The 14,834-nt window shown below is 38.1% G+C and overlaps 1 protein-coding gene across 2 annotated transcripts in view; it reads right to left on the bottom strand.

Moving 5' to 3' along the window:
- BTBD7 (BTB domain containing 7) overlaps positions 1 to 14,834 on the bottom strand; it is a 51,332-nt gene that overhangs the window by 18,568 nt on the left and 17,930 nt on the right. For both annotated transcript variants that reach the window (XM_083863496.1, XM_083863497.1), the window contains exons 2-3: positions 13,441 to 13,626; positions 7,410 to 8,489 (exon numbers count right to left, since the gene is read on the bottom strand). In XM_083863496.1, coding sequence (XP_083719622.1) covers positions 7,410 to 8,489; positions 13,441 to 13,522 — 1,162 coding nt within the window. In that variant the 5' untranslated portion in view covers positions 13,523 to 13,626. The remainder of the gene's footprint in view (positions 1 to 7,409; positions 8,490 to 13,440; positions 13,627 to 14,834) is intronic.

Here is a 14,834-nt window from a genome sequence, read left to right as displayed (position 1 = left end):
CTGTCTTATTAGAAACACATATTTGTACCCAATACTATAACAACCACAATGTGGTAATTGTAAGACCAATATTCTCCCAATAAAATTTTCTAAGCTTTTCAGGAATACGCCTGAATGCATACACAGTTTTGAACACAATCTTTATTAAACTTCTAAAGCAATTTATAAGGGTAATCTCTGAACCCCAACAGTAATGCATTTTACACCAGTTCATATTTAAACAAAACTTCCCTCAACAAGCAGCTGGATGATTTTTTTTTCCCCATCTGATTCACCTGAGAAAAGGAAGACTGAAAGCAACCATTGAGAGAAGGGCTGCCCAAAGCACACATATTTCTGACTGATGCAGCACATGCAGCATTACACTCTGCACCCCCAAACAGACTCTCCATTTGCTTCTGGCAAAGGGGTGAGTGGTGAGTCATGTTTCAACTCAACTGCTTCGTCCTTCACCATTACTGAAATAGTATGGCACTTCTCAGAGCCATCTACCTCCATGAGGTTACACATTATCATTACTATTGCTAGTAAGAACAGAGGCCTCATTATAGATATTGACCTCTAACCTGCAGGGCAAGCACTGGCCTTAAGTGAGCAGGGCACTGGCAACAGAGATGCACTTGGAACATCACTCCAGTCATCACCAGTACAGGTAAGAGCAGAGCACAAGAACTATTCTGAAATACACTCCCTGGGTTGAAGTACAGGTTAGTGAAACTGCTCCCTCTAGATAGGGGAATTCCCCAGATTCCTAAAGGATGAAGTCTTTAAAAGTTCCGGTCAAGAATCTGAGAAACAGCCTTAAACAAACAAACAAACAAGAAACAACCAAACCACCCAAAACCTAACTTTTCATCAAAAAACAGCTCAAAATACTTTAGCATATGTCAGAAACATGAGTAAATGAAGTCTGAAGCTTTCCACTTCAGGATCCATTTTTACCCAAACAGCAAAGGGCTGACATACTATTTAACTTTGTCATGCGAGTCTCTCTCAGCTTTCCTTTTGGGGCTCAAGAAAGGAAAATGTTCAGTAAACCTGGCATGTGAATGAAAGCAGTGACTAGTTGCAATTTGCTTAAGAGAGGAGTTTGATTCCCATGAATAAGAAACAAAATCGTTTGAAACCATTATTTAGGGTCATCTGCACTCAGCCTTCCTCTGCTAAATCCTAACACAATTTTTTGCATGCAATTTTTCTGCTTGCATGCAAGCTGACTTCAGCAGAAACTGAAGAAACTGCATTCCCCTGAACATTAAACAACACACATAAGCACTGCTCCATTTCAAAGGCAGTAAACTCATACACTAAAAACAGTAACCAAGAAACTCAAACTACAAGAGCAGAGACTTATCTCAAAATTAATGACATTCCTAGTATTTCATCTGATATTTATTTTTGAAGTGAAGATGCCTGCCCCCTGAAAAGACACCAGAAATGCAGTTTCAAAGATGTGAGCAACACCAATTTATAGAAATAGTGCATCAGCTCAGTCTCAATTCTTCTGTCAAGTTCAATTATTGCACAGCTAACAATAACATGACATCAGGTGAAAAGCTCATTAAGGATGACTAGCAAATAAAACAGTCTTTTTCCTAAGTAATTTTAGCAATGGGTCAGAAGTGTGGGATTATTAAAAGTATTTCTTCTGAAGTAAGCATAAGGTAACAATTAAAGTGTTTTTTGAGCTTCTAAATAAATTGGGGCAACCCAATTCTAGCTATGGAAGGAATCCAACTTCCTTTCTTCTTGGCAAAAGTTTTTCCTGCTTTAACAATCAGCCACTTGACAAAAAAAGTTGTCATCTAAGAGCCACAGTATTGCTCTTCACAGTGGAACAGAGCTTTTTTTTTTCCTGTAAATACTACTTTTTAATACTCAGACATCAATAGCCTTCCCAAGATCCATTTGCAGTGCCCCACAAGCTTCTGTGACCATAACTATCCTTCAGAGAGTCAACCTGAAATCTACAAAAAGGAAAGATAACTATCATATTTTGCACAGATCATGCTATTCCATGCACTTCTTTTGCTGAATGCCAATGGACCCTCCCTACCATCAAGTCCTGTCTACTTCCACAGTTCTCTTTCCAATGCAGTCCCATAGTCTTTCCCAACAGAAATAGCTTGAGCCCCCGTTGAGCATTCTAGCTCGTGGCCTGGGATCAGGACAGCTGATAGACCTACTGAAGACAAGTTAACTGCCTTCAACAACTAGCAAAAGTGGCATTAAGCAAAGCTTTAACTACAAAACTGTTAGCTTGATTTAATTCATTCTGTGGTGAAGACTTTCTCCCTAGACTTGTACACACCAGTGGAGCCAATGAGAAAAAAGTAGTAAGAATTCATCTGAACACTGAACTGGAATCTAGAATCTATTAAATGTTTTTTAAGTTTGTCACCATTAGGAGAGACCATGCTGCCAACCACAGGAATCATAGTTTCTGAATTTGTTTTTGAATGTGTATTTAACACTGCTACCATAGGATCCCTGGCATTTCAGTATTTCAGCCCTCCTAAGATCAAGAGTACTTTTGATGTCAGGCAATATCTGCTAGATCAAAGCTGTGCTACTGAATATGGCTTTACAATAAAGTTTCTAAGTTCTTATAGTCGTCAAGAGTAAACCCAACACCTAAAATAAAAGCGAAGGAAAGCAAAAAGTCAGAAATTGAGTTCTTTTTTGTCAGTCTTATTTTGGAAACTTCTTTGAATTAGGTGACAGAAAAGGTTCTCAGGCAAAACTATTTCATAAGGTCCCAGTATCCACAAGCCTATCACAAGAAAACATTCTGTACCATCACCTCAGTGGAACTACTCATGACAGTGGGCAACAAGGCCAAGATGCAGAAGAGGATTCACTTATGTAATACAACTATCTAATAAAACTAATAAGCTTGAAGTCAAACTACCCTGAACAGCAGGGCAGTACAGAAAGACTGGAAGTGGGGAGTATTTTAACAATGTGTGATGAACAGGACTAGGGAACTGATCTGGTTTTACTAATTGTGCTACAGAAGAGCAAGGGATAAGTGATATTAAACACAATCTTTGTGAGTCAATGTGGTAAAATAATTGCACCAGTTCAGTTGACAGAGAGCAGTGAGGTAGCATGAAGACAGAGAAACTGCAGCAGAGGGCAGAAACAGGCAGGCAGAGCACAGAAATGTTCCACTAAGGGATGTGCTCCAACCTCCTGGAGAGGGCTCTAATCCCCACAGCCTCTGTGAAAGCCCTGAAGAGCTTCACTTTTGACAGTAACAACTACCAGAGCACCCCTAAGAGCACTGTCACTCCCATTAGGTACAAATGGGTTTCAGTATGATCAGCTCCATTGACCAGATATGCTTGCTGATTACTTCATTTACTCAAATTAGTTTGTTCAAGGATTCATTTCAGTTTCTCTTGAAAGATAAGTGACAATCCTCAGCTAAAACAAATTAAGACAAAGGCAGAGGAAATTCTAGATAAAGGTAGTCCTGCTTTACTTAGATTGTAAAGATTCATTGCACATACTCACACTATCACTGTCTTCACCATAGGGAAACTAACTATTAAATCACAATAGTCAGAAAAAGGAGTATCACTGTGTTAGGAATGGGAAAATTTCCATGGAAATAGTCAAAGCTGAATCATCTGCTAAAACTGAAGAAAAATTACAACATCTGGATACTTAGAAAGGTCCCTGAAGAGAAATCAAACTAAAATCTGCTGAAAATAAAAACAGCTGATCAGAAGCTTTAAAATACATCAACTTCACTTGACACTCCGTTACAAACACCCAGGCAAAACTGAGTGCAAGTGAGAAAAATTAACTGGAAAGAGTATCCAGTCTTAACATAATAAGCCCAAAATATTTTCCATGAAACCAGGGAGACAAGCTTTCCCAAGTTTGCAATTGGCTAGCAGGAGTGAACTGAAACAAAAAACTTTAGCTGAGGGTGTGGAAATCTAGAGAAGAAACTTAAGACATCAGCTACTGTGAAAGCCAGCTGATGGGATCAGTCAGTACTTGGGCAGAACTGGACACCTGCTCCACCACAGAGTGGAAAAACACTGCCAGAAGTCCAAGCTCAGAGACTTCAGGAGAACTGCCTGCTCAGTGGCCTCCAACACCTACACAATGCTGTCTCTTCCACATCACTCTTTATAACATCTAGAAGTCAGATGTGTGAGTGACAGCTTCCAGCATAGCAGTCTGTTAGCTGTGAAGTCAGGGAATAGGATGGACACTACTGAAATTAAGATCTTCCATCTACCTCCTGTTAAGTATCATAATAAGTGAGGACAAGATGCTACAATTAAGCCAGAATCAAGAACAGTGCTCCTGACTAAAGCACATCTTTAAGTGATCTCAGTCACATGGAGGCATATAGTTTTCCCTGACCAAATAAGCTTCCTTTTAATTTTGATTATAAGATTATACCAGAACAGTTCTTCTGTGTCTGCACAGTACCAATGACCTAAACATGAACTCTGCAAATTAAGTATGAAACTATTAGATTCTGATTCCACTGGCATATACAGATTTACAGAGTGCTCACTACTTTCTCCTGTAGCTAGGGAATGCAGCACCAATTTGTAAAATCCTAATTAGGTGAAGTTAACATCTAGAATTTCAATACCTGAAGGAGTGCCAAACCTACATGTTTTGGTATTTGATAATTTAATAGATTTCAACACTTGCTGATTTTACTGTATTTCTCCCCTATGTATAACACCAGCCTCTTCCCTGAATCACACTACTTTTGTGGTCAGAAAGGGATTTTACTATGGAAAGAAAAAAAAACTCTGAATGCCACTCCATCCCTCTAGCTCTTCCCTATGACCACCCCCAAAACACTACAGCTCCAGTTCATCCAGAGGGTCACCAAGACCAAGCCTGCACTGCTGCACTCGCCATCTCCAGCCACTCAAGTGTGCAGCTCCTGCTGCTGCCTTTCTTTTTACTCTCCTAGAGGTAGTACTGGGGGAACACTTCCAGGAAAAAGCAGAGATCTTGTTACCACTGACTCATGGAATATACATTCCAGAGCAGCACCGTTCTGTAGTGCATTACTGAAGAGTGCCAGTTTAGGACATGCTGATCCAAGCAAGCTCAGCTTAAAGTGAGCAGAAACAAACTCAGCACCAAATAAAATATCAGCTCATTTTTCAGTATTTACTAACATAGAAAATAAAAGCCATTTTCCTATCTGTAAGTTTACCTAAATTTCTCTTGAAAGTTCTCTGTCATTGCTTTTCTGCTTTGCTATAACTGACACTGCATCGTCAGAGCATCTCCAGATCACAGTTGTTCCAGTTTAGGTTTCCAATCTGAAGAAAAGAATTGCACCCTGTTCATTTATGAAACAGTGCATATTTATTCAGCGTCTCACTGAGGGTTTCATTCACCATTTAATTCTCCCTTAGTATTCCCTGAGCACGTCAAATCCTTTTAGCACTTGTATATATGTGCACACACCAAAATTGAGAAACTCCATCACCTCTTTAATTTCAACCCATTTTCCTTTCTGGCTTTCAGCTGATCTACAGAGTTGTTCTCAAGTACTATTAGCTTGTGCATATTATACAGAAATTAACCTAATATCATAGTTCAACTACAGTAAAACTTCTTACCCCTTCTGAAACATTAAGTTTCTACTGAGAAGGAAACAACAAAAATAAGAAAGATGCAGATAGACAAGAGAGGGTCTGAAGGAGTGCCATGATGTTGATCAAAGTGCTGGAGAGCTTAGCCTATGAGGAAAGACTGAAGGAAGTTAGGTCTCTTCTCCTCAAGAACAGAAGGCTCAGGGGATCCGGTCACAGTATTCCCAGACCATGATCTACTGTAGGGCGGCTACAAAGAGGACAGAAGTTCTCTTCTCACAAGAAGCCACATGAAGAGAACAAGAGGCAACAGGCATAAGTTGCACTGGAAAACATCTCAACACAAGATGTTTTTGCAATGAGAAATCACTTCACCAGGACAATCTCCCCAGGGACACAGTACAGTCCCCAGTGGCTTTCAAGAAGTGACTGGGCAGAATGCTGGACAATCTCACCTAGGCTCCCTTTCTCACTTGGATAGGTTGGGTCCTATGACCTTTTGAGGCCCCTTTTAACCTGGGCTGCTCTATGATTGGATAATTCTGAGCCTAAGAACAGCCCAATTGCATCCTGTAGCATGTTGCCTAAGAAAACGCATCCCCTTTGATCTGTGTGAGTTTCATTGCAGTACAACTATTTCAGCTTAATCTGAAAATTGTTTTCATAATGGCAAACACCACATGAGTTACAATAGTTCTCTTAGTTTCTCATATCCTTATCACTCTCAGTTTCATGTAACTATTAGGAGAAACCATTAAAAATATGACCTCTTCCTACAGTGCTTAATCTGCCCTTTCCTGTCCACTCTTTATCAAGTTTCCTATTTTACTTAGAACTAATTTATAGCTTACAATATAACATTTCAATCTTGTCAAATTTAATTTGACAGCTAGAAGTTACAGATGTACAAATCTACTGTCAAAAGTTACTTCTGTTAAAAAAATTAAACTAGTTTAAACAAATTATGTTGCTGATATATATACCAGTGAGTTCCATTTTCCCTTTCTCAGTTCAAAAGTAAAATTCTTATTCCCCATCAGCAAGGCCTGAAGCAATTTTCCCATATTTCATTATACATCCTATGGCATTAAACAGCTCAAACACCAACAAACAAAACTGCAGGCAAAGCTCCTGCCAGCACAAGAAGTACCATTAGTTCACTGGTGCTCAGACACCTCATCTGAGACTGCAGTAATTCAGGTCAGGAGATTGTATGTAATCAAGATTTGAATGATCTTCAACAATAATGGAAGTAGTAAAACTTTCTAAACTTTATGTCTGAAAATGCTGACTGACCCTGCCTTCAGTTCTGTTCATAGAAGGGCAGACATTAAAGACCTCAGACTAGCAAAATTAAGCTGTTTGAGTTTTCCTTCCAACAGCAAGATTACAGGGTTGGTGTGTTTGACATAAACTACAGAAATAATCATTCAAGTTACAGCCTTGTTAGCATTCACAGACACTTCCTAACAAGTCTAAATATTTCCTCCTCTCAACAAGGATCTCTCTGTAGTTTACACCCAAAAAATGGATTACAGAAAGCAGATAAGCTTTCTAAGATATGCTTTAAAAATATCGACCAGTTATACATACTTGATAAAATTAACATGCTTCAACAATGATGCACCATACAACTAAATCTCTTGCACGACATTTCTTTTGTCCCTAGAAAATATTATTGATAACTTACAGATGGAAAACAAATTCCATTTCTAAAGGAACTTCCAGCCACTGGCAGCTGACATCCCTACACTGCAAAATTGCTAAAATTTGTTCTAACAAGGTCATATATTCTACAGAGAGGACAGTATTACATACCTTGTGCAAGCATGTTAAACTCCAAGAACAGTGCTATGTGATAAAGCTCCATAGCTTCTTCAGCCCTAGTCATGTTTAGTTTTCCCGCTACAAGAGCCTGAACTTCACTTAAACTGCCCACCGAAGGACTGGAGTGCAAAACGGAGAGGTCCACCACATCTGTATACATACAGTTCAAAATGACCTTAGCGTATTTTTTTGGTATGATAGATTCATCCAATATAATTCTAGTTGGAGTCCGTAGAGTTCGGTCTGTGATTTCTTCACCAGTTCGTATCCTCCTCTGCAGCAAGTGGCGGAAAAAGGGAGATCGGGACGAAATAATAGCTTTGTGAGCTCTGAGCTCCTCATCTAGACAGTTCTGACTTCCACCAAAAGTCTCAACTAAGTCAGAGTTGGATGAAAAGCTAAGAACCACATCGTAGTAGCACATATAATCAAACAGTGCGCGCATGTCAACATCTAAGGAATTTGGTGTTCCAAATTCTTCACTAAGCTGCACAAGAATATCAACATTTTGGAATCTCGAATCCTCCATACCAAACTCGCCCGTATAAAGGTAGTGTAACAAAGCAGAAAACATAGGCATATCTATGCCAGCTGTGTTAATATCCATTATTATTTCTGCCCCATACTCTGGTGAGGAAGAAAGCAGCGTCTTAAAAAATGGACATCTTGCCGCCAATATCGCACGGTGCACAGGAAAACAAGTTTCTTGAAATATTAAGTCTACATCAGTACAATATTTGTATTGATAAAGTTCAGCCATGTCTTTTTGCAGCGTCCTGGCTTCTGGTCTTGCCAAATTAGCTTGTAGATAAAGTTCCTTTAAGGCTGACGTTCCTTCGTATTCTTCTACTAATGCATTAACATCTCTGACATCCCAGCCTGAGAGGAGCTCGCGCATCTGCTTGGCGTGGTCAGCAGATCGGCTCGATTTCCGACGCTTAATGAATTTCTTTTTGAGGGTGGCAAGGCCAGAGGTTTTCTTTTTCTTGTCTTGAGGTTTCTCGTGGCCATGGTCAAGGCTATACAGCTTTGATTCACAGCCAAAACCTTGATGAGAGTAGGATGACGTCCCTAAAGGCAAAAAGGAAAATTGAACACATTTATTCTTTAAATTTAAAAGGAAAGTCCATAACACCTAAATACTCCATCAGTGATCCTGCAAGTTATACTGTTTTTCCTTCTCCTCATAGCAGATAATTTAAGCCTTTTATTTGCATCTACAAAGTCTATTGTTTGCTGGGTTTCAGGGTGTTTTGGCTTGGTGTTTGTGTGTTTTGTTGAGGGTTTTTTTGTTGTGTTTTTTTAAAATATATTCTATTTTAAGAACCAAGCAGTGCCAGTTGATGTAGCTCTATAGCATCATGGTATACTTATCTGAGCAGGAAGAGACTACTGCAGTTGTAACATTAAAAGTGTAATTGCATTAACTTTTTCTAAGCCTAGTTTCTCAGTGAAATACTACCAATCCCCCCTTCTAAGTGTTTTCAAATTCTGTCCTAGCATTAAGTGTCATTAAAACAATAGATGCATACCTGGCATCAGATAGCTATAGTCACATGAAAAAAAAAAGAGAACACAGTACCAAAATAGTCAGGGGTTATTTTCAGAGGAAATTTAGCAAGAAAAGTAAAAATCTTGTCATTTGATAATCAAGTAATGCCAAAGTCAAACACATAAAATAGGCTTCTTTCCACAGAACTATAAACACTGATTTGTGCATACACACCATCAAAAAGAATATGGAGAATGGAAGTTTTATTGTATTATTAAAGATTTCCTTTGAAATATTATACGATTAAAGTATACACATAATTATTTTTCTTCTCCAAAATAATTTATAGTGAAATTTTATTATGAATTAATACTGATAGCAATTGAGGAAAAAAAGGAATTATAATCTGCATTTCTACAAGTAATGGAAAACTGTGGGGGACCAAGGTAGTGTTTTAGAAAAAAAAGGAGTTAAAAAAGCATAGCTTTAAGGTGAGAGTTATGCTTTTGTTTAAGGGTTACTTTCAAATTTAAGTTTATTCACAGAGCTTTCACTCTAAGCCAGATGGTGAAGAACCTCAGATATGACAAGAAAAGAGAAAAGGAAGTACACAAACCCAACTCCTCTTTCTGGACCAAAGAAAAATGAGAAGAAAACATTTACAAATGCTACACAGATCAGTAACAATCACAGGTTCACCTGAAATAGTATTTTCCGTTTTCTGTCAGGAATAGTTCATGTTTCTGTTAGTACAATTATGTAGCTTTACTACTTGTTGCCTTTTTTTTAAATCTTCCACAGCCCATCCTAGAACCAGAGCATTTGGGGCCTTTTACAACTTGTTCTATCACTGCAATCCCACAGCTCCACCTGTTTTCAGGTAGATTCACTGTGATGCTGTTTTGACAGTGATGATAAACACAGGGCATTTAATTATCTTGTGATTTCAAGCATTTCTTGAGCTTTGAAAGACACGGGAGTAATTCAAAGCTGTATTTGAGACTAAGGCAGCTGTAGCAACCTAACAGTTTGTAAATTGCTTTATTTTTAAGCCTCAATAACGAAGTAAACTTCCACAGTGGCTTTTATCTCAAGCTAATTAAAACTCCCACAAATCACACAATGCAGTGGTTTTATGATTCTTCTATTAGTAAAAACTTTGAGAAGGAACTTTGCTTTATTTGAGGAAAGACATCTAACCATTTTATCCAAGTTTAAAATTTGCTTGATCAGGCAACATGTTATGAATCATATTGAAATTTCAAGAAGTGAAAAGAATATCAGTTTAAATGAAAATAACAGGAGTAACTCAAGACAACTTCAACAAAGAGGTTGTGCTGCAAAATCCACCATAAAAATTCCTTCCACATGCTATACCAAATATCACAATGGAAAAGTAGAGATTCAGCCTCCTGCTGATAGAGACAAGCCTAGAATTTCTGCTTCATTTAAAGAGGTACGTTTCACAATAAAAGTAAAGCTACACTTTGGTCACTCTATAATGACAGATTCTGTTTCCAGAGAACATGCCAGCTCATTTCTATTTGAAGTACGTTGGATTCTAGTGACAAATTTGAGTGCAGAACATTCTCTAACATTCCACTGAAGAAAAACTAGGACACCGCAAGTCTCAATTTCTTTCTTCCCCGAAGGCTGCTGTGAAGTATTACTTGCACATGAATCACCACGAAATACTAAAACGCCATTCAAACCTTTGTGTACCCTGAGCTACTTACAAGATTTAACTTTGGGCATCCTGCAAACAGTGCTATTAACCCTTACAAGCACTGCTGCAAAAGCACCACCACACAAGTGCTTTTTGCAAGAAAAAGAGATGCACCATCACAGCCTCTCTGGGCTCACAACAGCTGGTGGCTCCATATCCCTCAAAGAAAGAATCTGGAAGAGAATGTTTTTGGGCTGCCTGTACTCCTTCATAAGACAGCAGCATTAAAAGTAGGAAAAAAACAAAGTATCCCTCAGCACTATACTAAAAAGCAACCTATTAAATGCTGTTCCAAAGCAATTGCTACTTCATGCCCCTAGACCAAACTCAGCTTGGGACAGACAAGTATTTACAGGAACAGATGACTAACAAGAGGAGCTGCTTGGGAACTTGACAATGAAAAATGGGATGTGTTTAGTCCTTTGCATGCCCACACACTTTAATATCTAATTATAGAGCTCTATATAAAAAAAACAAACATCTTGAACAGATGTACCACCCTAGGAAATGGTGTGAAATCCTCCTCCTGAATGCTGCAGAAAAAAACAGCAAGAAGATGACTAATTAAGCTTTTGCTAAAACAAAAATATTATTTTCCAATAAGCACACTACATTATTTTTACTGATCTATCTCCTCTTTATAAACTATAAGCAAACTAGGATGAAGAGAACTAACAATAGGAGCTCACACTATGAAACTATTGTTCTTTGCCATATGAGTTCTCAGACTTCAGCATTCATCCTACATTTAGCATGAAACATAGTACACTGCTTTAATGGTGAAGTAGCATGTCTAAAACAAACCCACAGGCCTAAATCCAGTTTCCAGGAACAAGACAACATATCATGCAACTATTATAACTCTATCCACCATTTCTGCTTTAGGGTAGTAAATAGATCTAATGCCTTCTACATAAAACTCCCCCCCAATACAATAAAAACAGACACCCCCCTCCCTCCCAAACAAATGAATAAAACCCCACAACACCTAAACCCCAAACATGTAAAAGCTGATACAACATTAAAACATTATTATTATTATTATGGCAAGTGACGAAAACCTCGGCTATCAATTTTAGAATACACCTATTTTCTACTGAGAAAGCTACGAAAACCAATCATGTAAACAAAAATCAAAATGAGAAATAGCCAAATGCCACAGAGTGGGAAGTAGAGATGTACCCTTGTGATGCAGATAGCACACTCATGGAACCCCATAATATGAGGATATTTCAGCAAGAATTTTACCCAGAATGCTCATCAGCCTTCCCTAAGATGAGAAGAGCACATGCTTTTACATCTTCCTCAAAAAATGTCTCAGCGACAATTTCCCATAGGTAATGGTGGTCAGTAAATTTATTGTGATGTACTACATAATGGGTTGCTATTTTGAGTTTAATAATGAAGAGCATCAACTAAACCTTCCACATATCATGTAGAAAGTTTCTTGGGAATTTAATGAAGCCTTTGGAAATTCTTCAAATCTGCTCAAAAGGTGTTTCAGCCTACAAATCTGCCTGTTTCAAGGCCTCTAAGGGTTTCTCTTCACTCAACATTGTGGCAGATTAAAAAACACTGAACCATGTAAAAAAAGCATTTTAGCTGCATTTTAGAAAGCATATATGCAGACTGGAGCAAATATTTTACTAGTTAGCTATGAAACACTGAAAATACATAAACCCTTGAGGGTTTACAGCATGGATATCCATGATGTTAGGACTAAAAGTTCTTCCTTGACCTGCTGTGACGGCACACACATCCTTAAATGTAACAGTTTGTGGTCTGTCCTCAAGTGAGACTGAGCTAGGAATGCCATGAAAGCTGAGAAAAAAGAGAATTTACAAAGTTAATCAATTCTTCCTCTGCTAAGGATATCACCCTGCTTTCAATGGTAATTAAAAAGAGAAGTAACACTGAATATCAATAACTACTTATGCAGTGTTGCCAGCTGAGGCATAAAGGAGAAAAGCATTTATAAACTATTGATGCTATTTACTGCTAAGATCATTCTTCAGCCTGTCAGGGTTGGGTTTTTTTTAAGGAATATTTATCTTCTCAGAGACTGCCTCCTTTCAGATTCATAACATAGCTGTTTATTATTTATAGTGCGACAGTACTTAGATCTACACTGAGGTCTCTTTGTATGAGACTGAAAAACACATAAAGGTAATGCCTGCCCCAGTTATGACTGGGATGAGAAAATACTTTCTTAAGGGCACTTCAACACACATCTCCAGCTAAGCAAGGTCCTGGCTTGTAAATAGGACTGCTAGGACAGTAAGTACCCCCATTTTACATAAACAGGAAAAGAAAAGCCCTTTTGTTCAAGCCTGTTTGTTACTTTAACAAGTTTTTTACTAGAGATATCCCTTCTAGCAGTAAGGAGGTAATTCCCTTGGACACAATTTCAATACTACAATGAATACTGATGATTAAGGGTTTTACATGCTCTGACACAGTTTGATAGAAATTCTGAGGAAGAGTAGAAAACAGTAGAAGTAGTAACAGAAAGCTGTTGAACCAGGAAAACTAGCATGCATGGTTTAATTATAAAAAAACTCCACTTATTTTATTTAAATAATCTGGCAACTGTTTACTGGCAAAAGGCAGATCAACTCATTGCATACATAGGCCAAACAGATGGACAGTAGTGAATTTCATGCACGATTGAGCTTGAATGGATTCAAACTGGTGACCTAGAAAATAGGAGCTCTCCATTACATTTCTGCAAGCAAATCAAATCCAGTGCATACACAATCCACCAAGTCATTTATGTAAGTGACAAGATAACTGAAAAGAGTTACCTATGAATGTCTGTTGTGCCTGTGAATTTCCCCCTACCCTCGGGGAACACGAGTGAGGATAGTTAGATGCATTAGCACCCATTTTCTTCAGTCACTCAGGCATTCCGCCTGCTGGCTCTTCAATGTATAATCCCATAATCCTTTATAAATCTTCAATCCCAGGTCCAGCATTCTGTTCCTCCATTCCTGAAGAACAAAAACACCAATAAGGTACTTAATTATTTGTCACTAAATGTTATGTGATTTACATAAAATCAACTCAGCTTCCAGCACACGGTATTTTCATAAAATAAAACCTCCAACACTTTCAAGATAGCGTTTTATTTGAATGATTAAACCAAGATCAGAAATACTTTTTTCCCCACAATAACCTGTAATTTTCCAAACCATTCACAAATCATATGATAAATTGCAACATGGAACAGGATGGCTATCAAACTTTTAGCTAAGAAATGTTCAAGGAGAACTTGGTCTAGACTAGGTATTCTCCTTTGACTATACCAAGAAAGACTTTTCATACATGTTTATACTTATTCCCACATGGTTAAAAAATCCCAAACTGAATTATATTGATAGAGAAACAAGCCAGTCCTGTTGGAGATTATACCATCATCACTGATTTCAGCTGCATTTTTATTCATAACATTTACACAGTTCTCATTCAGTAATGCTTGTCAAATTTAGACTTGAAAAGACCTAGAAGTAAGTTTAAAATAGTAAAAATAAGGCATTTAAGAATTAATAAAATTTTTTGGGGGAGGCATTTGAAAACATCTTAGAAATCAGTTCTGAGGTAATTTGAACAAGGATTCATTGCTAAAACACAACAAAGACATTCTAATTTGTTCCAATATTAGCAGTGTTAAAATATTAATGCTGAAAAATGAAAGCTACCACATGAAGAACCACTACTGTCAACTGAACACTTGTGCCCCCTTCCAAAATACAAACATGAAGATAAAGAGTGATACAAAGGTAAAGTCTATACTAAGAATCTTTTAGAGTCCCTTGAATACTGTGAACACATATAGATTTCCTATATGCTTCTGAATTTTTTTCCTTTCTTGGTAGTCTTTGGCATGTTAAATTGGCCAAGAAAGTGACATTCAAGTCCATCTTTCAAGGAAACATGCAGTACAGATCCTGGGGAGCTGAAAGTGAGAGACAGGCCAGGAAGGAAAAAGCTGCAAATTGCTGTAGGCACAGAGGTGAGGGGAACAAGTGCTCCAGGATTTGAGGGCTGGGTATATGAGGAGGAAGAGTAGGGAAAGGTTTAAAAACCTGGCTTTATGAATGTGGTTACCAGGCAGAATTGCTGCTCTGGTGTGTGCACATCCCAGGGTGGCCTCACACAGCTGCAGCCTGCTGAGCACTAGTGGAATTCTGCTGGGGCA

The sequence above is a fragment of the Zosterops lateralis genome, assembly GCF_965231275.1.
Source record: "Zosterops lateralis genome assembly, chromosome: 6".
Lineage (NCBI taxonomy): Eukaryota > Metazoa > Chordata > Aves > Passeriformes > Zosteropidae > Zosterops > Zosterops lateralis.
This window is presented reverse-complemented; position numbering and strand designations above follow the sequence as displayed.